Below are 25,741 nucleotides of genomic sequence, written 5' to 3'. Positions count from 1 at the left end.
TACATGTCATAGATATGGAATACGTCGGAGGACCCAATCCCCTTGAAACCCTATATTTCGCTGACAACTTCTTGTTAACCGCAGGGACAACTTCAGGAGTTTCCCAGTTAGTTAAAATATTTCTTTGTAAAGCAGAATGAAAGGGAACCACAGGATCCTCCTGTGAACCTTTATCCAGAATATCTGTGAGGTCATCCTGTTGAAAAACAGGTGAAGGTGCAGACCAACCCATGAACTCCATAACTCTTGACATTAGGGTTCTATAAGGGGTTTCAGCATGTTCCCCTGGGTCTGGTTTGACAAATTCCACTTCTGGGGAAGTGTCTAGGCCACTTGCTTCCTGTAATGCATCCTGAAGGTCTTTCAACCTTCTTTCCTCAGAGGCAAAAGTCTCTGGTTCAGGTGATGTGGTCCTCTGCAGCCCAAAAGGCCTTTCTTGATTAGAATCTTCCCTTTCTTCATAAATTGAAGTTAAGGGGGGATGCTCTGGCCTGTGAAATGGTATAAAACCCATCTCTAAAGCAGAGGGAGCCATCATCAGTGGCCTTGAAAAGGTCGATGTCATCAATGCCGATGTAAAAATCCTCGAAGGCGCCGACAAAAGCGTCGAGAAAACTGGAAGAGGCCTCGAAGAACTCGAGAGGATCGGAATCCTGCTCGAGGATGTTGACGACGTTCTCGATGTCGTGTCGGAGGCTCTCGGTGTAACCGTTGGCTGTGGAGTAGCCGAGGGTTTTTCTTTTATTGGTGTCGATGTCGGTGTCGACGCCGGCGTCGACTCGATCGACGGATGCGTCGAAGAACCCTTCGATAACGGCGTCGATGGCGCCTATCTATGCTTCGGAGGGGCTTTCGACAATGGCGTCGAAGATGCTTTACTTCCCGATGGCTCATGGCGCTTTCAGGTCGACTGTTTCGCCGGGTGCTTTGCCGCTTTCTCAAAGACGCTTAGCATCTTTTTTCTGAATTCCTCCCACTCAGCCTGAGAGCTGTGTTTTCTGGGGCTATTTACTCTTTCAGGGGAACTAGAAGTCGACGACAAAGGAGATCTTCTACGTCTCTTTTTCGAGTGTCTAGACCTCGACGAGTGGTGGGAGCCACTTCGAGACCTAGATCGAGAATGCTTTTGACGGTGAGGAGACAAATGTCTCAACTCTACCGCGGAAACTTTCGAGGAAGTTAAAACTGACTTACCTCTCTCGAGCTTCCCCTTACGCTCCTTCAAGGCTTTCGCCGTCATGGATAGGCATTCCTCACACTCCGAACACTGGTGTTCGATTCCCAGACACCACAAACAGATCCTGTGAGGATCCGTCAACGACATTTTCTTCCCACAGTCTCTGCATTTTTTGAAACCGGATTGAGGAGTCGTCGGGTCGGAGGAGGAAGCCATCGAGTACGAGTCGCTTTTCTTGAGGAAATATGAATATATTTCGACTGACGAACTGAGCAACGGTATTCCGAGGCACACGAAGCACGGAAAAACGGAACTGAGCAACGGACGCTGCGCGTGGCCATTTATAGGCATGATGACGTCGATACGGTGGCTGTTGAGGAACACCTATTCGACGGACGTCGACGCCCAGCGCCCTCTACTGGGAAATTATTTTTCCAAGACCAGCAAGCTGGAGATACAAATATCATAGATAAGGAATACGTCGGAGGACACAGTCCCTTCGAAATATGTTTACAGCAAGGATAGAAGCACGAAGGATGGATGTGCCTTGTGAAGACACAGCTCTCACAGAAGAGAGGAATGTCAGATACAATCATCGGCAAGTGGCTCTATCATATTCTCATCATGCATGCACAATGTACATTGTCACAGGGCATAGGTGATACCCAATGCTGGATCTTGCTACCAGGCCATGCCTAATGCTTGTTGCCTCATCCCTTAAACCATCTACTGCAGCATGTGGAACAGACGACTGAGGGAAGAGATCATGAAAGAGTGCTATTTGCAAGACACACATGAGGGCAATGTTAAATAGCACAAAAAAGGCAAAGGCGTTACACATCTTCAGTGAATTACACGGTTCGGTCAAGGCATCTGAACCAGGATTTCAGGATTATGATGGGTATGCTGTATGGCAGTGGCCTGCAGCCTTTGGCTTTCCAGATGTTTTGAACTACAACTCCCATGAGCCCTCACCACTGAATTCTGGCATACGGCTGATGAGAGTTGTAGCAAAACATCTTCAGAGCCAAAGGTTGCAGACCCCTGCTGTATGGGATACAAGGTGCAAATGTGTGTAATGTTGCAACATTGCTGGCCTCTGCCCAATAGATGCCTGAAACGGGTAGGAAGGTGACTTCTCTGTGGTGGAAAGAGGCCCCATGTCAATTTGTTAGCCAGACCTACATGTGGATGTGTGTGAAAGGTCAAGTTTCAATTGCGCTATGCAGGTGCCAGTATATATAGCTATCATGCATAGCATCTGGGTAGTTGACATTCACATTTATGATGTTGTCGCACACCCTCTGGACTTTCACGGAAAATCATTTGTGAGGAATTCAGCCATACGCACAGTGGGTGGGTGCTCGCCTGACCTTTTTTAAAATTTTGAATGAAATTGAATGATGGTAGATCAACCTCTGGAAAAGGTGTGGGGCTAAACCGCACACATTTTCCTATGCTCACCGGATGACATACACACAGACCTGTGTACTCTGGGCGGACACAGCCTACAGGCGCCGACTCCCCTGTCATATGTAATTGGAATATGACAGCCAAGTGTACATCAAAGCATCTCAGAAGGCAGAAGGCAACACCTTATTCCTGCCATGGCCAGCCTAATTAACTAACAAAGGCTCCATGCATTTGCCCTGTTCTTTGTTAGCTGCTGATGGCAGCTTTGCATACTAATCAAAGTTAATTCAAGCAGGCCTACAGGAGGCCTGGTCGCAGGACTAACAAAAGACAGGAAAACCCCAACAACCATTGACATGCAATGTGTCAACCTGAAGTCAGCTCCGGCCTCTCAGTATCAAGGGCAATGACCTGTCATGTCTGGGACTATGTGTTTACAGTAGGCAACCCCTGCAGGCGGACACCATTCTGAAGGTATGAGTAAGTGGTTTTGACAGCGACCAAAAGTCTAGTCCCGGCGCAGCTTCAATGGAGACCTGCCACTTTAATCGGGAACCACGGATAGCTCAATTAACCAGTGAGACCCGTTGATCCACAAAAGACAGAACGATGGGTGGGACTTAATATTACATGTTTTTTTTTTAAATATAGTTTTTATTAACATTTTTAAAGGTTATTACAACAAACATGTCATTTCAAACCGATGCCATTCTCAGAAAAAGAAAACATTCGAACAATAACCCTTTAACACCCCCCATCCCCCACCCACTCCTAGCCAGTGAACAGGTGCCGATGTCAAGTTTATCGTGCAGGAACGCGTTATGCATTCTTCGGGTTCGAATAGATTGGTGCACACATAGTCCAGGGCTCAACCTAGCAGCACCCCCCGGGGGGGCTCGTGCCTTATACAACGGGTACCTAGTAGGACCTCCATTTCCACTGGACTTCAAACCCAAACAGGCCAGCAGTTGGTGAGCTCACCCCTCAGATCGATCGTTCATACTTTTCAAAGAAGGGAAGCCAAAGTTCCTCAATATTGGATCTGGATTCATCCAGGACATGAGTTAAAAATTCTAAGTCATATATCGTCCGCACCTTCGTTACCCATTCCCTCTCATCAGGCATGTGCGGATTCCTCCACTTCTGGGCCAAGCAGCGCCTGGCCGCTACGAGCATGACCTGCAACATGTGGCCCTGGGTGTCCTCCTAGTCATCACCCACCTCAATACCAAACAGCAGCAACCAGGGACAGAGGGGCCTGGAGACACCATCCACCCCCTTAACCCATGATAGGACCTCTTCCCAGTAAGACTGCACCCTCGGGCAAGACCACCACATGTGCATTTAGTCCCCTTTTTTCTTTTTGCATTTCCAACAGTGTGAGTCGTAGCCCGGACTCATCCTGGCTATCAACTGTGGGGGTAGTGCCATCTGTGTAAAATCTTGAGGGCCTGGTGTCTGTACTGGGGGGAGGTAGTTGAGCAATGGGCCCGGATGCACATTTTGGTCCACCTTTTATCATCTATTGCCGTGCCCAAGTCCTTTTCCCATTGTACTCTTGCTGGCGGTGGATCCCTGGGTATCGAAAGCAGGAGAAGTTTGTACAAACGAGATATGACCCCCCTGTAGTCCTGTGTGGAGATGATCGCTTTCTCGAAGTCCGTGAGTTCCCTCCTGAGCGTGTCCCCCCATGAGGGTTCAGAGAGGACTCCCTTCAGTTGGAGATAGCGAAAAGGTGAAAGCTTGCCCAACCCCAGGGCCTCCTCCATGTCCAGGAGGGAGCCACCTACCTACAGGTGGCAAGCCCTGACAAGGCCCGCCTCATACCACCTCTGATACGCGGCCGGCTCCGCAACCTTAGCTATGAATGGTGGCCCCCAGGTGCAACTCAATGGGGAAGGCCAGGTTGTGAGCCATCTGTAATAACCCCCCTCCTTCCAGATAGACCACAGGACACCCAGTACTGGATGATCCAAAACACGCCTGGGGATATGCGCTCTGGGGACCCACAACCACTCATCGAGCGTGACCGGGGTAAGCAACCTATTGTCCAGTGCTACCCACTGCTTTTGTGTCCCAGGGTTAAAGTGGTCGACCAAAATCCTCAGTTGGGAGGCCCTATAATATGTATCGAAGTCCGGAAATTCCACCCCACCATCTTCCTTAGATCTCGTTAGGACATCATAGGAGATCCTGTGTTTTTTCCCTCCCCAGAGGAACCTGAGTAGGGTGCGCTTCATGGACTGTAGGAACGTGGCCGGGACCTGGGTGGGGAGCATCTGGAAGAGGAATAGGAATTTGGGAAGTACCACCATCTTGATCAGGTTGAGTCGTGCCATCCACGAGAACCCCGGGGCTACCCACCTCTCTATATCTCTTTTGACCTCCGTCCACAATGGGGTGAAATTACTCAGGAAGAGGTCCTTTGGGTCCGGTGTTATTTGGATTCCTAAGTGCCGGAATCCCTCTCTCTGCAATTGAAAAGGAAGGCCCTCCACATACTCCCTCTCGGTGTCCGGTAGTCGACCCCCCATAAAGGCCACAGATTTACCCAGGTTGACCCTGTACCCCAAGAGGCTCCCGTAACGCTCCAGTGCCCGCAACACATGAGGGGCCGTCAGTGTCGGTTTGGTAACATAGAGGAGAGCGTCCTCGGCGAACAGGCTGATCTTGTGGTGGGAGCCGCCCATCTGTACTCCAGTGATAGCCTCGTTGTTACGCACCGAGATCGCCCAGGGTTCCGGATCCAGGGGAGATAGTGGGCAGCCCTGTCTCGTACCACGCTCTAGCGGAAAGGCTTCCGATTCCATCCCGTTGACAGCCACCCTAGCCATGGGGGCTGAATATAGTGCAGCCATCCATCCCAACCATCTCTGACCAATCCCTATTGCCGAGAGGACCTCCCCCATGAAGGCCCAACTCACCCGGTCGAAGGCCTTTTCTGCGTCCAGGGACAGCAGGAGGAGCCCCTCGTTCCGGGTTTCCCTTGAATGCAACACATGGAGGGTTTTACGCATATTGCCCGAGGCTTGTCTGTTTAATATAAAGACCGACTGGTCTGGATGGACCAGGCGGGGCAGGCATCTCTAAAGGCGAGTGGCCAGAATCCTGGCAAATATTTTAGCATCTAGGTTCAAGAGGGAGATGGGCCTATAAGAGCCGTGCTCTGTGGGGTCTTTTCCTGGCTTGGGGATCACCGAGATGAGTGCCTGTAAGAATGTGGGGGGGGGTCGTCTCTTTGCTACGAATGTGGTTGAACAATTTGGCTAGGGGTTCCGTCAGAATGGGTTGGAATTGTTTATAAAAATCAGCCGTGTATCCATCACCTCCGGGGGCCTTCCCTACCTTAAGTTTCTTGATGGCTGCCTCCACCTCCTCCACCGTTATGTCCCCGTCCAAGCCCTGCAGCTCGGCCTCCGTTAAGCGGGGTAGCCGGTGTTCTTCCAGATAAGCCCGAATCTCCTCCAGCGATTCCCACTCCTGTTTTGTGTACAGGTCACTGTAGAAAGTTGCAAAGGAGCCCACTATCTCTGCTTTTCTGTTGAGATCCCTGCCCTCCCCATCTTTAATAGGTCCGACCCTCCTCTCCAGTCTACAACCCCTAGCTACTGCCAATAGGGTCCCCACCCTGTCCCCCTTTTCGTAGTACCGTTGTCGAGTGTATCTCAACTTCTTGATCACCTCCCCAATGAGGACCGTGTGCAAAGCCTGAGGTTTTTCACGCATTTCCGATAGGAGGGACTCCTTATCAACCCCCTCCTGGGTGAGCCGACCCCGCAGGCTCTTGAGTTCAGCCCGTATCTTGGCCTCAATGAGCCCTCTCTCCCGTTTGCGCCTAGAACCCTCGGCTATAAGGAGACCACAGAAGGTGGCCTTTTCGCCGCCTCCCACACTACCGCCCTGTCCGTCTCCCCATCATCATTTGTCTCAAAATATGCCTCCATTTCGCCTCTGAGGAATTCTCTGAAGACCGGGTCCCTTAGGAGCGTGTCATTACACCTTCACCGGGCCGACCTGAGGGACAGGGGAAGCGACCAGTCCGCCACCAGAAGCTCGTGATCGGACCATGTTATTGCCTCGACCCTCACAGCTGTAGCCACCCCGCTCCCCTCTTTGGAAGTCAAGAGGAAATCGATTCTGGTGTAGGTGTGGGGGGGGAAAGAATGTGTATCCCCCGGGCTCCGGGTGTGTCTTTCCTTCCAGTAGTGTTCCCTCAGCAGGGTCTGGAGCATTAGGTTGTCCTTGGTGATCCCTCTCGGTTCAGTCACCTGTGCCGTCCACCAGTCCAGCCTGGGATCCAAAATGAGATTGAAGTCCCCCCCCAGTATCATGGCCCCTTCAGCCCATTCATCCATTACCCCCAGGATCTGGGTTAGGAAACCTATCTGGCCCGAGTTGGGAGCATAGAGGGTGGCCAGGGTTATGCGTTCCCCTTCATATGTACCCTTGATCCCCAGGAACCTTCCCCCAAAGCCTCTCTTGGTCTCTGTGTTGGTAAAATGGAGTGTCTTGCTCAAGAGAATCCCCACCCCTTCCTTCTTTGAGCTTGTGTGGGAGGCCCATAAATTGCCGCCGATGTCCTTTCCCCTGATGGGTGATTCCCTCCCCTGCCTGTAGTGGGTTTCTTGGAGGAACAGCACCATCAACTGCTGTTTGCGAAACATGTTATTGGTCAGGGACCTCTTGTTTTGTGAATTAAGGCCCTTGACATTGACCGCCTCTAGATTCACCGTAGTGTAATGCTTGCGTTTGGCATGTTGAAAAATATAGGATTCCTGTTCAAGCTGGCTAGTACCCCCCCCCCCGTGGACCCCGCTAAACGTTCCCATTTTGGCCTTGATGATGGTCGTTCTGCCCCCTCCCCCCCGTGCTCCTGTCCCCCTCCCCTCTCCCCCCGTCTTGAGGCGTTCGTCCATGTCACCCGATCTTCTTCGGGGATGGTCAACGAACCACCAAGGACTCTACCCCAGCCCCGGGTAGTGTAAGCATGTAGATAACCCATTCTCTATTAAACCAGAATGAACGTGTGTGAACCTTCAAACAAAATTTATGAGACGTAACTCTGTTCCCATGGTCCCCCGTGTCCCCAGGCACAGGCCCGGAACAGAGGTCCGTCGAACCAATCAACCAACATTATAAAAAGTTACAGTCACTTCAGGTGATCCTCAGAGGCCGATGATGGGTGCCTGTTTTTTGGAATTTGCATGCCCCCTTAACCTTAGTCTTGCCGCTAGGTTGACCCAGTCTGTCGGGGCCCCGCGGTGGGTTCCTGGCCTCGCCCCCCCCGCTCCGCCAGACGGGCCCGCACGATCTCCCACCAGGTCGTCTGTGGCCCGCACAATGTCCTGCTCCGTCACCAGGTGGTATCTTTCCCCCGACCACTCGAATGCCAGGTAGAAGGGGTGACCCCAGCGGTACCTGACCCCCTTACCTTGCAACCATCTGGTTAGGGCCCCGCATTTCTTTCTCATTGCGAGGGTGAGGGCCGAAAAGTCCTGGTAGATTGCCACCTTAGAGTCTCTGTATTGGATATCGCCGAAGTTCCTTGCCTTCTCCTGGATCCTGGCTTTGTCTCTATAGTAGTGTAGTCGAGCCAGCACCGACCTCGGGCCCCTGCCACTGCCGCCGGCTCGATGCACCCTTTCAAATTTAATCTCAAGTCGGCCTCCTCCCCCATGACGATTCTTAGGATGTCGTGGACCTTGCCCTCCAGTGCCTGCGGGCTCTCCCCTTTGGATTCCACAAGGCCAAAAATGCGCAAGTTGTTCCTCCTCTCCCTGTTCTCGAAGTCGTCCACCTTGAACCGTAGTTCCTCCTCCCTAGGGCGTACCTCCTGAAATCTGGTCTCCATTTGCATCTCCAGGATCGCCGTGGAGAGCTGATTGTTCTCGACTCCCTCCATGCGATCCTCCAGGGTGGTGACCTTGGTGGTAAGGTCTGCCAACTTAGTACCCATGTCGGTTCGAATCCTGCGTATCTCCTCCAAAATCATCTGGATGTAATTTTTGATGGCCCCCAGGTCGGGAGGCGGCACCGATGGAGACCCGGCGGCCATTTTGTCGCCTCCGGATGCAAACTGATACTTGGAGAGGGCCTCCTTCCAACTCATGGGGTGTTGGTTGCGGCTGGATGTATGAGGAGGGACGCCGGATGGGGGGGGGGATGTTTATGGTTGCGCCAGCCGAATAACTCGAGAGGTTCAACGCCAGTGGAACGGCGGCCTATACACGGAGTCCTGGCCTGAGGGCCTCTCACCTGGCATGTGTCTTCTTCAGTACCCTCTCCAGCGTCCCCAGCCGGGTTCGGTGTGGACGCACTCCCGCAACGGCCCAACCTGGGGAGTTCTGGCGTGCAGTTGGGTGGGCCTGATATACCCCGTGGGTGGGGTGTCAGGGTAATGCGGTGCTCTTGCGGCACCTCTGGTGTCGTCGTTCAGTGTCGAGCTGTTAGGCAGAAACCTGTGCAGTTCCCTTAGGGACCACTGCAAAAGATTTAAGACTACAGGTGTTAGCAGTAAACCCACTTGGTAGCAGTCTGTACCACCCAGATTTACCTGGTAGCTGTGGCTGACCAGTCAGACTTCCCTCAAGAAGAGTTAGGCAGTATGCAAAGTATACTCAATAGGCACTCAGATACAATAATACAAGCAAACACTGACCAGAGCTTTGGTATCATAGTATATCATTATTTATTTATAAACACACAGTTGAAACACTCCAGCACTCTTATTGTAAAATATTCTAACCACAGTTACTATTATGATATATACACCCCTTTTTCCCTTATTAGAAAATCACAGTAAGACACCACTTATTTCCATACAGAGGTGAGCGCTTAACTAGATTGCACTATACTAAGGTTGTGAAAAAGGGAGGGAAAAAGACAAAATATGCAGGATTACACCACTCTACGATTCAGGAACACCATTAGCAAGGCAGAGAGCAAAAAGTCACTGGTGAGCCAAAGTCCAAAGGCTGGGCCCACTCTTAGAGAGAGCAGAGCACAAATGCGCCCAAGATCACACAGTTACACTAGGCTTAGAAAGTCTTGCAGAGGGTTCAGTCAGGAGTTTAGAGAGGCTTAGAAAAGTTTAGCCAGGGTGTCCCAGGCTAACCCAGGTTCGAAAGCCGGGGGCTAAATCTACCCCGTACAGTCGGTTGCAAGGGAAGCCAGGTGGGACACGGTACCTTAAGTGGGAAGGATCCTCCAGCGGTGGCAGTTGTTCCTGGTAGTGGTTGCAAGTTGCGGCGTCGTCCAGGGGAAGAGAAGATCTCGACGTGGAGGAAAGATGCAGGTCGTTGCACTACCAGGGCAGAAACCAGCCGCAGAGTTTTCTGGTAAAAGGTGGTACCTTTATCTCGCAGTCGTGGTAAAACGTGGTATCCCGGTTGCCGGGGTGCTTAGCACGGGCAAGGCGGCCACGAAATACGTCAGGAAAGCGAAAAGACGGTGAAACTGGTTATCCCCACCAGTCAAAGGAAGAAGACTCTCCGGCGGGAGATCTCCTCTGTCGTTGGGAAAAGTGGTGAGAAGGTCCAGCAGGGCTCCACCGGTCGTGGTGTCGTGGTAGGTCGGCTCAGCTTCTCCCTCGTCGGATTCTTAGGTCCTGTGGCGACTTCTGAAGTTCCAGTCCCCAAAGCCCTGCTTTTATGCAGCAACCCCCCATTCACTCAGCCTAGCTGTCACTCAAACATGCTAAGTGGTGAGCCGGCCGGCTCACCACTTGGGCCAATCAGGACGGAGAGCGACTTGAGTTGCCTAGGCAACTCAGTCCAGGGTGCCTAAATTCCCCTCCACCCCTCCTAAGTACCCCAGACATAGTGGCACCACTTTGGAGGGCTTCTGTGGAGAAGCCCGCCAAAAGGTGGAACAAAGGGCTCGACTTGGGTTGGAGTAACAGAAGAGAACACAAACGCCATTTTAGAATCAAGTTTTGGCAAAAAATACCAACCGGAGAATTAATATTAATTAAATAAACCGGCGGTATGTTCGAGGCTACCTTAAATAATTAAATAAAGATAGTAGCCTAAAACAATGGGAAATCCCATAGGAAAATATTTGCGGTTGAATATAAAAAGTAGTATCCACTGCCACCAGCCAAAACTCGATCAGGGGGGGCGGAGACGTGCCCCCTCGACTAACAGACCCTGGGGCAATCGAATTGCCCCAGCCAGTACATCCACAATATGATGGTTTGTACTGGTTCTGTTCAGAATTTAAGACTAGAAAAGTCAATGGTGACTTTACATGCCCTGGGAGACAGTAGTCAGTCCCAGGGTATGGAGTCTATATTGGGGGGACACTATGACACCCCTGTGTTACTGCACGGAGGGTGCTGTGTAACACACATCACAAAAACATGTGAAACCCTATGGAGTAAAAGACCCCATAGCCCATTAAACACTTCTAGATTCAAAGAAACACACTCAAATCATGTCCAAGAGTGAGGGTAAAAGAGTCTCACTCTTGGCAGGAGAAAGAAATAAACCCCAAAAATCCAGCAAAGCTGCTGGGGGACTCACTAGGTTAGGAAATTCAGCCTAAACAGAGAATTCTCCCTAACACTCGCCCCCCCCCCCAGACTAAGGGACAGGAGGATTTAATCCACTCCTGGATGAACCTCATACCTCTAGTCGATGACATACATCCTAGAGAGTCCATCAGCATTTTGATGGTGACACCTTGACCTATGTTCTATGGCCCAATCAAAGGTTTTCCTTTGTAAGCTATATGACCTACAAACCCTTTGAGGAACATCAGTCTTTTTAAAGTTATAGGGGATCTGGTTGACCAGTCCCTCAGAAGTTGGTACAAATTCTGAACCTGTGTTAGGCTTTTTCAAGGGGGCCTTATAAAGGATTCCCTTAGATCTAGAGGGGCCTCCAAGGTTCCTCACCACCTCTCTTGTGGGAGCAGGTTGGGTCTTAGGCCTCTTGGTTGGAGGGGTTGGGGTTAGGCAATGTACCTGCTTCCCCTTCCTCTTAGATCTAACCTTACCTACTTTAGGAGTTCCCCCCCTAATACTAGGATTTGAGTTGGGGTCTTCAGTAGAAGGTCCAACAGTCTGAAGGTTTTTGGCCTTAGACTTTTCTTTCCTGGTTTTCCACCAGCATTGAGAATTACCAGTTCTCTCAGGCCTAGGTAGGGGTCCAGTAGGTCTATCCGCCTCTTCCTCAGAAGCAGGAGGAGTCACAGACTCTGAAACTGGGGGAACAATGATGGAGCTTGGTTGGGGCTCCCATTTTCCTACTGTACTAGCCTGAAATGTGCCTGGGTTAGAGGTCAACTTACTAACACCAGGGCTTGTAGTGGGGGTCTCAGTAGAGGTTCCCACAGGCTCAGAGGGGTCCCTTAAGGTGGCCTCTCTAGCCAATTGGGTTAGGTTCTGGTTCTCCATACTGGGAGGCCTGGGGGTATGTGACACTACTCCTAGAGTTCTCAGGTCATTCCCCAACATGACCTTCCCAGGCACCTCAGTCTGAACACTGACAGGGATTCTCACTGTCATGTTGTTACACTGAATGAGGGCTGGTAGAATAGGAACCATTTGGACAGGGCCTCCATACATCTTAGTGGGACCTTTGGGTGCTTTTGCCACATCCTCAGGTTGAAAGAAGCTTTCATCCACTACTGTTCTGCTGGCCCCAGTGTCTCTCCTGGCAGGAGTATCATGGCCATTGACAAGAACACTGTCCACATAATACACCTTAGAGTTAACAGGCAGGGAGTTATACACAGCCCTATTCTGGGGACTAACCAGACCCGTAGGCTCTAAGTTTACAGTTGCTTGAAGACCCAAGGGTTCTTCAGCAAAGAGTTCAAAGTGGGCACTAGCCATCTGTACTTCATCCTCAGGAGTGAAGGCTAAGGAGACTGTGCTGATCCCTTCAGGTTTACCCTTGCATCTGGGATCCCCTTTGATATGATCAGTAGCCTTACAGATATAGCATTGTCCAAATGCTCTTTGAAAGGGTGGCTTTTTCTGATCTCCTTCTGGTTGTGGACCAGAAGGTACACTAGCCTGATTCGGTTTACCCTGGGGCTTACCCTGGTTATTTTGTTGTTTGTGGCCCTCTTTGGTATGGGAGGTATTAGAAGTCTCAGGATTTCCATTTGGTGGCTGCTTTCCCTCATCCTTTTTCTGAGTGACCCCTGAATCCTTGTGAGTGGCCCTGTTGGCAACCCACAAGTCAGCAGCCTTAGCTAGTCTTCTGGAATCTAATTCCCTTGAATCAGCTAAGTGCTGTCTGAGCTCAGGAGAGCAGGCATCATAAATTGACTCCAACATAAAAAGATTTTTCATACCTTCATAAGTGTTCACCTTGTAACCCTTTATCCATCCCTCTATGTTTTTCAAACATTCACTCACCCAGGTAGCCCAAGGGGAACCATCATTCTTTTTGAGGGTCCTAACCCTCTTAAGATACTGGGAAGTGGTCTTCCCAAACCTATCTATCAAAGCTAGTTTCACACATTCATACTCTTTCCTATCCTCCTCCTCCAACTCCATTACCACATCAGTTGCAACAGGGGGAAGCCTAGAGAACAACCAGGTGAGTAAGTCATTTCCTGTGATGTTCTGGAGCCCATGATTATATTCAAACAGAGACAACCAATCCAACACATCCAACTTAGGCTCATACATACCAACCAATTCTTTAGGCATCCAGGGTCTTTTAGGACTGGAACTTCTAGAGGAGCCAGAGAGAGAAGCATTTTATTTCTAGCTCATGTTTGAGCTCCATTTCCCTTAGCCTTAGTTCTTGATTCATTTCCTGATGTCTCTGTTCAGCCAGAGTATTCAGTTTCTTGAACTCTAGTTCAAGTTTCATTTTCTCTAATTCGAGATATTGAGGACTTAGTGTGGGACTTGGTAAAGGCCCAGTAGGTACAGCAGGTAGGGCAGACAGAGGCCTAGGGGGGACAGTCACAGCAGCCTCACCTTCCTCTTCTGACTCGTCCTCAAGATTATCAACATTTGGATCAATATCAATTTCTATACTGTTATCTACATTTTCTGGCATGGTAGGTTCCTCAGACCCATCATCCAGACTTTGGTTAGCTAACAGCCTTTCTATTAACTCCATTTTCTTGCCTTTAGTCAGGAGGTTCTTATGCTTACACAATACTCTTAAACAATCAGCAGTTTTTGTACCAAGGGACTCTTGAATATAAGTTTCCATAGTTGATATGTTAGAAAGATGACATTTTCAGTGCTAAGCTTTGTGGTTTGTTGTACTAAGGTATCCTCAAGCACTCTAAAGTGTATACTCAATACAATTCCCACCGCTGTACACCAGTGTTAGGCAGAAACCTGTGCAGTTCCCTTAGGGACCACTGCAAAAGATTTAAGACTACAGGTGTCAGCAGTAAACCCACTTGGTAGCAGTCTGTACCACCCAGACTTACCTGGTAGCTGTGGCTGAGCAGTCAGACTTCCCTCAAGAAGAGTTAGGCAGTATGCAAAGTATACTCAATAGGCACTCAGATACAATAATACAAGCAAACACTGACCAGAGCTTTGGTATCAAAGTAATTAATTATTTATTTATAAACACACAGTTGAAACACTCCAGCACTCTTATTGTAAAATATTCCAACCACAGTTACTATTATGATATATACACCCCTTTTTCCCTTATTAGAAAATCACAGTAAGACACCATTTATTTCCATACAGAGGTGAGCGCTTAACTAGATTGCACTATACTAAGGTTGTGAAAAAGGGAGGGAAAAAGACAGAATATGCAGGATTACACCACTCTACGATTCAGGAACACCATTAGCAAGGCAGAGAGCAAAAAGTCACATGTGAGCCAAAGTCCAAAGGCTGGGCCCACTCTTAAAGAGAGCAGAGCACAAATGCGCCAAAGATCACACAGTTACACTAGGCTTAGAAAGTCTTGCAGAGGGTTCAGTGAAGAGTTTAGAGAGGCTTAGAAAAGTTTAGCCAGGGTGTCCCAGGCTAACCCAGGTTCGAAAGCCGGGGGCTAAATCTACCCCGTACAGTCGGTTGCAAGGGAAGCCAGGTGGGACACGGTACCTTAAGTGGGAAGGATCCTCCAGCGGTGGCAGTTGTTCCTGGTAGTGGTTGCAAGTTGCGGCGTCGTCCAGGGGAAGAGAAGATCTCGACGTGGAGGAAAGATGCAGGTCGTTGCACTACCAGGGCAGAAACCAGCCGCGGAGTTTTCCGGTAAAAGGTGGTACCTTTATCTTGCGGTCGTAGTAAAACGTGGTATCCCGGTTGCCGGGGTGCTTAGCACGGGCAAGGCGGCCACTAAATACGTCGGGAAAGCGAAAAGACGGTGAAACTGGTTATCCCCACCAGTCAAAGGAAGAAGACTCTCTGGCGGGAGATCTCCTCTGTCGTTGGGAAAAGTGGTGAGACGATCCAGCAGGGCTCCACCGGTCGTGGTGTCGTGGTAGGTCGGCTCAGCTTCTCCCTCATCGGATTCTTAGGTCCTGTGGCGACTTCTGAAGTTCCAGTCCCCAAAGCCCTGCTTTTATGCAGCAAACCCCCATTCACTCAGCCTAGCTGTCACTCAAACATGCTAAGTGGTGAGCCGGCCGGCTCACCACTTGGGCCAATCAGGACAGAGTGCGACTTGAGTTGCCTAGGCAACTCAGTCCAGGGTGCCTAAATTCCCCTCCACCACTCCTAAGTACCCCAGACATAGTGGCACCACTTTGGAGGGCTTCTGTGGAGAAGCCCGCCAAAACGTGGAACAAAGGGCTCGACTTGGGTTGGAGTCACAGAAGAGAACACAAACGCCATTTTAGAATCAAGTTCTGGCAAAAGATACCAACCAGAGAATTAATATTAATTAAATAAACCGGCGGTATCTTCGAGTCTACCTTAAATAATTAAATAAAGATAGTAGCCTAAAACAATGGGAAATCCCATAGGAAAATATTCGCGGTTGAATATAAAAAGTAGTATCCACTGCCACCAGCCAAAACTCGATCAAGGGGGACGGAGACGTGCCCCCTCGACTAACAGACCCTGGGGCAATCGAATTGCCCCAGCCAGTACGTCCACAATATGATGGTTTGTACTGGTTCTGTTCAGAATTTAAGACTAGAAAAGTCAATGGTGACTTTACATGCCCTGGGAGACAGTAGTCAGTCCCAGGGTATGGACTCTATACTGGGGGGTCACTATGACACCCCTGTGTTACTGCACGGAGGGTGCTGTGTAACACACATCACAAAAACATGTGAAACCCTATGGAGTAAAAGACCCCATAGCCCATTAAACACTTCTAGATTCAAAGAAACACACTCAAATCATGTCCAAGAGTGAGGGTAAAAGAGTCTCACTCTTGGCAGGAGAAAAAAATAAACCCCAAAAATCCAGCAAAGCTGCTGGGGGACTCACTAGGTTAGGAAATTCAGCCTAAATAGAGAATTCTCCCTAACACGAGCGCAGCCTCACGCCGGTTCCGCGCCGCCTCGGCCCTTCTGGGGACAGGGTACCAGGGGTCCCAGGGTCCGGTGGAGCCTCCGAAGTCCCCCCACCTCCGGCCTCTCCTCGCTCCAAGTAGGTACTCCCTCCGTAGGAGGCTCTGCTCCTGTGCTCTGCTGCGGCCTCGGCGAGCCTTGGCGCGCACCACCTGCGTGCTGTTCAGGACCGCGGGGGGATGGGCCGCGGGGACCCCGGACGGTCAAACTCGGTCTGTGGGCATCGTAGAAACTCCTGGTTTGGAACCCCTGGATGGGCAGGGGTCCACACGGCCTTTCTTGCGATGCTTGTGAGAGATGGGCACCTTCTTCCTACTAAACTCCGCCAAGTTCCCGGGGCTGGGTGCGGAGCTGTCGGCTCAGGCGGCCATCTTGCCTGCGCCCCCTCATATTACATGTTTTGACACCTTTACCTTTTCCGTTGCGAAGCACTCTGGTTATGACCTCACAGGAGATCCCTGGTGGGGACCCAGGATTGGTTCATTAAGGTAGGTTTAGCCTACACCAATCACTGCAGCCCATTTGGCTTTAAAAGCGGGCTGAGACACTCTTTTGAGCAGATCATCTGAAGACTTTGCAATGAGCAAGGAGAAGAACTCATTTGGACCCTGTTTGAAGGTAGTCTGCCTTACAGCTTCCGCCAGCGAAGGAAGACCAGGATTTCCAAAGAGGGAAGCAAGATTCTTCCCCTAAACATCTCCCAGCGAACAGAGGGAGATACTGAATCCAGAGGACCCTCCAGCAGCTCCAGAACCGGTACCCAGCCAGCCCACAGCGTGCCCGGCTAGTCTCTACAAACAAGCTTTCTAATTGGGAAGTGCCAGAGAGTCTCTGAACCAAACCCAGGACAAGGCCGGTGCCTGCAACACTCTCCTCCTCTTTAAGGATGACAAAAGCCCAGTGAAGAAGCTAGGCGGCGTGCGTCGACAAGCATCAACCAGCGTCTGCCTGAAAGGGCATTTTCAAGCCATTTGATCCCCTCAAGCTGCAACCGACTCCACTGCTGACTGTTGCCATGCCGCAGTCGCTAATGTTGTCCGATACGCCTCGACCAGTGCTTCAGACCCGCCAACCAGCTCTGAGACGATTCCTGACCCCGAGCTGCCGTGTAAGCCATCCTGCAGCCATCCATCCAGCCTCGCACGCCGAACAGCCTGCCGCCTGATACCTGCAGCTGTCTCCAGTCTTGAACTCTGTCGCAGGAGCTGCAAAGCGTTGTGAAACTGACTCAACGCCGTTGAGCGCCAAGAACTTCTACAAGAACAAGGTACATTGTGGTTCAGTTCCCTGGTCCTTCTTCAAAGGCCCCTGGTCACATTTTATGACCCACTACTAAGTTTGTGTTGGAACCAAGTATCCTTGAACTATTGTGATTAATTACTTTACCGACTACCCTCCTGTCAGTGTCCAGAGTGCATAGTGTGCTAGACCTGTCTGTTGTGATAATAATAAAGTAGATATTTTTATACAACCTTGACTGGACAGTCCCTTTTATCATTGGGTAATAATTGTATTTTTGCTGTGTTGCAACTAACCAACGATCCACGACCTTGCAGAGATAAGCCTGCCATTCTGTCCATGTTACCAAAATTGGACAAGTAGGTTTATAATTTGCTTGTGTTTCCAATCTGTTCGGATCCCTTCTGGTGTACTAGAGGTGTAGGGCTGATTGATGCGTTTAGAAATCGATATTCATCCCTGGACCACTGGTACACCGGAAGTTGTTTTGTCACACCAGTATCTCGTTTTCCTGTACAGAAACTCTGTGGCTTGAGGATTTCTGAGAGCCCCATTGATGTAATCAATAGCACTGCTCACCAAAGGCAACCCTGCTTTGTTACAGAACACTGGTACAATTCTTGCCCTTCTATCTGCATCATGCCGTATGGATATGTATTGCTTGGCAGATGCAAGAATCATTTTTAGGACCTGGCGTGTAGGCTGTGAATGTAAGTACCAGGAGATCTGCACTGTGATACCACTGGTCCTCTGGAGGGAGCCAGTTGCAAATTTCAAAGAAATGCAAGGCTAATGCCAGTTTTAATGGTGTGGCTAGTGCATGTCCTTGCATGGTAGGTGCAGTAAGGCCCACTCCCACTGTATTCACATATCCAGTATAACATGTGGGGGAAAGTCGTTCCTCAAAATGACTTCCTCATCTGCCAGTGCAAGGATGGACACTCTCCTCCTGTATATACTTTCACTCCTTTTCCTCTTCCTGCTCATGAGTCGATGCAGCAGCATAATGCCCAATGCATCTGCCAATTTAGGAACATGTACCTGCAGGAAGGTGCTGCCCTGTTCTACTGTTGTGAGTGTTTTGATTGGGGTGAGATGTGTCACTTATTTGTGACAGCAAATCACTTGCTCAGTTTTCAGGGTGACCCATTTCTCTAATGTGTGAATGGAACGAATACTAATGAGCATTTTTTGAGCAAACCATTTGCTCTAGTTGTGTGAATAGAGTTTTTGGCACATTTTCTCCAAGATTTCAGGGACAATCTTGCAAACATGATTTGGGCAATGCATTTGCTTTCTGCCCATTTTGCACATCTTTTGCCCTGATTTCGCACAGTGTGATAGAGTATTCCCAGACATGGGTCCCTGGCCTGCTGCGCCATAGGAAACCAACTTGCATGCTGAGCTGCTCCCATTGGTGGCTGTATGTAGGTGATTTGCATATGGCTGGACCCCTTTTGCAATGGCACAGATGGTCTAAAAATAGTGGTCTAGAAGGTTGCCCAGAGTAGTGCCAGTGAATCAGATTAATTCAAAACCTACCTTCCACCCATCCTTTTTTTTCTCCCTATGTGAGAGAGGGTATGCCCAGATGTGGGTTCCTTGCTCACTGCACCATAGGAGCCCAATAAGGCCGAAACATGTCTGGGGTTGTTTGTGTTTCTGTGCAGGGGGGACCTGGCCTAGCAGTTCGGCTGCCCTGCTCCCATTGGTGGAAGTACCTGGATAATTTCCATATGGCTGGACCCCTTTTGCAATGGCCCAGACGGGCTAAAAAACAGCGGTGTGGAAGGTTGCCCAGAGCAGTGACAGTGGTTCCGATTAATTCAAAACCTTCTACCCATTCATTTTTTGGTTATAGTTTGTCTCACTATGTGAGAGAGGGTATGCACAGAAGTGGGCCCTGTTGCGGGGGCTGCTGCGGGTCATCGAGCAGCCCCCATACTCATGTCGGGTGGCACCCGACTGTACACACAGGCGCAGCGCTCATGCCGCAGACTCAGGGGTGGGGGTTAATCCCACCCGCTCCGGATCACTGGAGCTCCACATGTGACCGGGGACACCCGGCGCACAGCGGCCCCGGCTCTGAGGGCACCCAGGCCGGGGTCGCCACCCTCGCCCGCCTCACAGGGCAGGGTGGACCCACTGGGACGGCGTTGCCCGACAGGGGCACCGTCCTCGTGCTGGGCCCCGTCCTTGGGCCCAGCGCATGCAGCGCAGCACCAGCATGGTGCTCCAAGGAACGACGCTGGAGCCAGTTGGTGGTCAGACTGACGTGCCGGAAGCGGCCCGTTACTTTTATTATGTTGGTCACGTGGCTACTGCCACGTGACCCATGACAACGTCCTGGGAGCTACCATGCTCCCAGGGGTTTACATTGCAACACCACTACATTTTTTAATAAACAAAACAAAACATATGACACTAACTACGCACTATTACTCCTATGACACTCTACTAATACACCCTTTATTAACCTGGGTGAGTGTTATAACCAAATAACTCTACGAGGTGCTGGCACTACCCGACACATTCCGAGCGTGCCGTGTGCACAACATCACATTGCCCCCCACGCTTCCCCCGGCCATTTTGCACCAGTTCGTCTCTGCAGGCCCGGAGTGTTCATTGGGGATATTGGTGATGATGTCCGTCTCCCGCATTTACGTATCTGGACATCGTCTGTGTCCTCCCTCATGTTCACCAGAGTCAAACGGGGGCCGGCAAAGCCGCACCTGGGGAGGCCCAGGGGCCACATCGGCCAAGTCCACAGTCTTTGGGGGGACACCACTGATGGAGAGAACCGGCACCAAGGCGGCATGGCAGTGGACCCCTCACCACGCCTCCTCTCCATCATGGGGGCGGGTGGTATGCAAACACCGGTGGTGGTGTGCCCGAGCTGCAGGCCCATGAGGACGTACACATCACCAAAACCTGCTGCACCCCAGTCCCTCCCCCCAGCTTGCTCTGTGGGACGCTGGCAAGATGACACTAGTGCAACGCCATTAGACTGGCCTTCTTCCTTGTCGCTGCCAGACCACAGGGCGTTATGCCCTCTTTTCTCGGGTTGCCCCTTGCTTGCCTGCCCACTTGATGTCATCCTCACTCTCACATGATGGGAGGTGAATGAGGTGCTGCAGGAACCATTCTCCCACCACCCTCCTTGACACTGCGGGCTGGGCACCTGCAGTAGTAGTGTGGGGCCGGTCACCCATTTTACCCCCTTTTCTCGGATTGATCAGGGCTGCGGCGGGGCACCTTTTCCTCATGGGGTGCCTCTCACTCGGGTTTGTGTTTTTTTTTTCTCAAGCAGTTTTACTTTCTTGACCGCCGCGGGCCCGGGTTGTTTATGCCACGCCCCCTTCCTTTGTTAGGAGAGGGCCGCCACGGGCTCCGTGGTTTCAGTTTACTTTTCTTTCTTCCACACTGCAGCGAACGTCGCTGCTCTGCACTCGTGGTGGGGGTGGGGGAGGGGTGGTAAGGGCCACCGCAGATCAACATGTTCAGTGGGGCAGCAGCTGCTCACTCAACATCTTGTCTTCGCGGCGGCCACCGCTCCTTTTTCCGCGGCCAGCGGGTGGGGGAAGGGCAGGGGCCGCTCACCTTGTTGCTTGTGTCTTGGGGGGGGGAGCAGCCTCAGTCTCACCCCGCTGTGGCTATGGGGGAGGCGCTCATGCGGCCGATGCCGCATCTCCTTCAGTCATGCGGCGGCGCCGCACCTCGTTGCGGGCCCAGTTGGAGTTGGGCCCGACCCTTTTTCATCTTTGCGGCGCACTTCTGCGTTTTTCTGTCTGCGGCTCACGGGAGGGGCAGGCTTCTTTGTTGCAGGGTGGCCGCTCCCTGATGTTATGGGGGCGCATCTCGCTTCCTATTGTGGGGTACGATCCGCATTCTTCTCCCTCACTGCGGCGGACGCCGCCATAACGTGTTGCGGCCAAGGCCGCGGGGATGGGGCACACTGCACACGTACCCCGTCCCGCTGCCGTCGCAGAGCGCTCTTCCTGGTGTTGGGGGGAGACCGCCTTCTTCACACGGCCAGCACCGCTCTCCCCTCGTCTCTGCGGCCGATGCCGCACATCCCCCCTTCATGTGGGGGAAGGGCAGCCGCCCCTGTTGGTGATGGTGGGGGAGGCCCTCGTCCACTTGCGGCCAACGCCGCCCATCTTTCCCTCCCCTCCCATGTTGCGGCAGATCCGAGTCCGCGTCCAAAGTGGGGGAGGGGCGCAGCCACCCACACGGCAATTGCAGCGACTTCCTCCGTCTTCCTCAGTTGACGGGCAGCCAGCTCGCCCACCCTGTTACCTTTGCGGGCCCAGTTGGAATTGGGCCCGCCACCGCATCTCAACCTTGGGGCACACAGGGCCCGTATCCTCGCCGCCATTGTTGCCGGGGCTGCTCCGGGTCACCGGGCAGCCCCCATACTCAGTTGGGGGGGCACCCGACTGTACACACAGGCGCGGCTCTCATGCCACAGACTCAGGGGTGGGGGTTCATCCCACCTGCTCCGGATCACCGGAGCTTCACACGTGACCGGGACACCCGGCGCATAACGGCCCCGGCTCTGAGGGCACCCAGGCCGGGGTCGCCACCCTCGCCCACCTCACAGGGCAGGGTGGACCCACTGGGACAGCGTTGCCCGGCAGGGGCACCGTCCTCATGCTGGGCCCCGTTCTGGGGCCCAGCGCATGCAGCGCAGCACCAGTATGGTGCTCCAAGGAACGACGCTGGAGCCAGTTGGTGGTCAGACTGACGAGCCGGAAGCGGCCCGTTACTTTTATTATGTTGGTCACGTGGCTAGTGCCACGTGACCCATGACAACGTCCTGGGAGCTACCATGCGTCCAGGGGTTTACATTGCAACAAGCCCTTTGCTCACTGTGCCATAGGGAACCAAGCTGTACCTCACTGATGAGGCCCAACAAGGCCGAAACTTGCCAAGGTGTGGATGAACGAGACTGTGAAAGCATATGATATGAGGCAGATGTGGGTTCACAGGCGGAACATTATCCTGGGATTATCAAGACCCAAGAGCTTAACAAGTTCTTAACGGTCACACACGCACGTTCCTGGATACTTACTAAACAGTACTTCTAAGACTGCACTGTTCATCCTCCTGATCTAAGTTCAATCATGACGACACAAGACACTAATTTAACAGCTAGCCAACAAAATGCCATGAAAAAATAAGATGAATGCAACTTACCACACAGGATGCTTCATACTGTTTCCCGAGCTTCGGTCTCAGAAATGCACTAGCAAAAAAAAAAATAATAATAATTAGAGTCCAGTTACAGCAGGAATTATGGTATAGTAGCAAAGGGACATCGCTGGTTAATGTGAGCACTGATGCCTCTATCACCTCTAGCAACACAAAGACAATACACAAGACTTTCAGGGGCCGATTCTGAGCTCATGATTAAAAAGTGTGTGGAAATATGACATTCTCCCCTCCAGTTTCCAGCACTACCATTCTGAAGTTGGTGGAAGTATTGGAGGGAGATGCAAGCTGCTTAAATACCTTGTTGTGGGGGAAATTATGTGCTCCAGTAACATCGCAAACATTTATTAGAAGACTGACACTTCTTTAATTTAAGAAAGTTTTTTTCATTAAACTAGAAAAGTGGTGCTTAGGTCTAAGAAATGCTACATTTATAAAAGGGAAAAAAGTGAGCAGTGGAGTTTAACGGCACCTCAAAGGTGCCGTATTTTAACTATTTTTTTGCAGTGATAAACCAGTGCTGCTGGGAGGAAAATCCCATCATGTCGCTGCACTGCATTTCTGATGGTTGCTAGGGCTGTTGTCAAGCTATAAACCAGGCGCATGCAAAAGCGGAGGCTTTCATGTCGCTGCACCACATTATTTATTTATCAGAATATGGTGTTTGTAAGGCAAATGTTTCTCCGTCATGGAAGAACACTTTGTTACATTTGCACGCACCTCAGATTCTTCCCCTCAACATCGACAGCACTTTCCATTTTTAAAACATGTGACAGAAAGCAGAATCAGGACGCAAAAACGTCTGATTTAAAATTGATAAAAATTCTAGAAAAACACAAATAACTGTATAACCATAGACGGCAATTTAAGCAGTGGTAAAACCAAACCATACATTTTAAAAATATGCAGCAACACAAGGTCAGTGCGTTTTTGAATTGTCAGCCACAACAAATGTCCAAGGTCTCTCTGAAAATAAACAGACTCATTATAGAAAATGCAGTCAGTCGTCATTAGTCTTGATTTTGATTGAGCCCTTGCGCTTTGTTTCTAGCAGTTTTTCTTCCTATATCATTGTAGATCAATTGCAAATGTGCCCCTATTGCAGGTCGAAAGCAAAGTAATAGGCCTTGAGTTGTGCCTCCAGTTTTCAAAGCAACACACCAGTGCGCCCCAAGACGATGTGGGTCCTCGCATGGATGCCATGCAAACAAGCATTGGCAAACTATTGTTCTTTGCATTTTTCATGTATAGGCCCCATGGTGCAAGGAGAATGTACAGTTTCAAAGGGGGATGCGGTAGGAGGTGCAGGTGTGCAAGAGAATGAGGAGGGGAATAGAGCATGGGGCATGGGAGGAAGCCATTGATAGAGGATCCCACCAATGATGAGCAAGAGGAAATATGAGCGAAAAAGAGTGATGGTAAGAAATAAAGTAGGAGTGTGTGTGAGGAAGGGCGAGAGGGTAGAGAGAGACGGGATAGGGTGGGTTGGGGAACAAAGGGGGCAATGAGGCTGGGAGAATGGAGGAAATATGTTGGGTGGATGGAGGAAAACAGCGGGTAGGTTGGATTGAGCTAGAGAGAGGAGCCACGGTGTATGTGTGGGTAGAGAGGGGGATAGGGTTGAGTAGAGCTTGAGGGAGGTGGGTGGGCATAGAGAGAGATGGTGGTAGGGTGGGTGGGGGTAGTGAGAATGGGGGTGGGGTGGGTGGGTGGGGGTAGTGAGAATGGGGGTGGGGTGGGTGGGTGCATGTAGTGAGAGTGGGGGTGGGTGGGTGTGAGTGGAGGGGGTGGGGCTAGGGTGGGTGGGTGTAGAGATAGTGAGGTATTGGTAGAGAGAGATGGGGTAGGGTGGGTGAGTGTGGGTAGTGAGAGTGGGGTTAGGTGGGGGTAGAGAAAGTGGGGTGGTGGGTGGGGTAGAGAAAGTGGGGTGGGTGGGGTTAGAGTGAGTCGAGTGGGGTGGGTGGGGAGGAGAGAATGGGGGTGGGGTGGGTGGCTGATGGTAGAGAGAGTGAGGGTGGGTTGGGCTAGAGACAATGTGGTGGGGTGGGTGTAGAGAGAGTGGGGTTAGGGCTGGTGGTGGTAGAAAGAGTGGGGATCCGGTGGGTGGGGGTAGGGAGAGTGGGTGTAGGGTGGCAGGCTGGGGGTAGAGAGTGGGAGTTTTGTTGGGTGGGTCGGGGTTGAGAGAGTAGGGGTTTGGTGGGTGGCTGGGGGTAGAGAGAGGATGGGAATGTAGAGAGAGTGGGGGTTATGTTATGTTAACAGAATTTATTAGAGTGCACGTACGCCCAAGGGCATCAAGGCGCTGGAGAAATGAGGAATTATTTCTGAAATTGCTGTTTGTAAAAGAGCATTGTCTTCAGTTTCCAACGGAAAGCAAAGTGGACTGTGATCTCCCGCAAGGAAAGAGGAAGGTCATTCCATGCTTTGGCGGCTGCCACCGAGAAGGCACATCCCCCTTTACGGGCTAACCTGAAACGAGGCACTGCCACTCGCAGAGTAACTTGTGATCGGGGAGAGGGAGTGGGCGTGTAGCAGACAAACGTAGCTTGCAGGAATTCTGCTCCCACGCCATATAAGGCCCGGTGCACTATGCACATAGACTTGAACATAATCCAGTGAACGACAGGAAGCCAATACAGTTGCCTCAACAGAGGAGTCATATGGGCTTCGAAGGGGGGGGGTGAGAATAGATCTAGACTCTGCATTCTGAAATAAATGTAAGCGCCCAGTCAAGTAACTGGGTTGTGCCAGATAAAGTGAGTACAATAGTACAGTACACTTTTGGCCAGAGCAGCAACCACCGGAGCTTGACTAGCTGTAGGGATAAAAGGGAGGACCTTCCGAAGAAGACAGAGCTTGAAATGGCAAGCTTTACAGACCGCAGTGACCTGCTCATCCTTGGCCAGAGTGGCAGAGATCCTCGCACCAAGGTTCCTGACTGACATAACCGGCGTAGGCCAGAAATTGGCCATCCAAAACAGCTGAGGATATGGAGTACGTACAACCAGGAACTCGTTTTTACTGCTGTTCACCTTTAGCCAGCTCAATGTCATTCATGTCCCCAATTCCTCAAGGCAATTTCTTAGCTGACTGGCCGTTTCAGATTTAGTCAGGTCCAGACGGACCAGAATCTGGGTATCGTCAGCATAAGAGTAATAACGAAACCCATGTGACTGAATGAGGAGTAGAAGATATCTAATATAAATATTAAATAAATTAAATAAGATAGGGGGCAGT

At 51.0% G+C, this 25,741-nt stretch overlaps 1 protein-coding gene across 21 annotated transcripts in view; it reads right to left on the bottom strand.

The window, feature by feature from the left end:
- UNC80 (unc-80 homolog, NALCN channel complex subunit) overlaps positions 1 to 25,741 on the bottom strand; it is a 3,486,058-nt gene that overhangs the window by 3,401,118 nt on the left and 59,199 nt on the right. For all 21 annotated transcript variants that reach the window (XM_069615884.1, XM_069615886.1, XM_069615890.1 and 18 more), the window contains exon 2: positions 22,490 to 22,538. In XM_069615884.1, coding sequence (XP_069471985.1) covers positions 22,490 to 22,538 — 49 coding nt within the window. The remainder of the gene's footprint in view (positions 1 to 22,489; positions 22,539 to 25,741) is intronic.

The sequence above is a fragment of the Ambystoma mexicanum genome, chromosome 9 (genome assembly GCF_040938575.1).
Source record: "Ambystoma mexicanum isolate Mex_15411 chromosome 9, UKY_AmexF1_1, whole genome shotgun sequence".
Taxonomy (NCBI): domain Eukaryota; kingdom Metazoa; phylum Chordata; class Amphibia; order Caudata; family Ambystomatidae; genus Ambystoma; species Ambystoma mexicanum.
The sequence above is the reverse complement of the archived record's forward strand: the minus strand, read 5'-3'. Positions and strand labels throughout refer to the sequence as shown.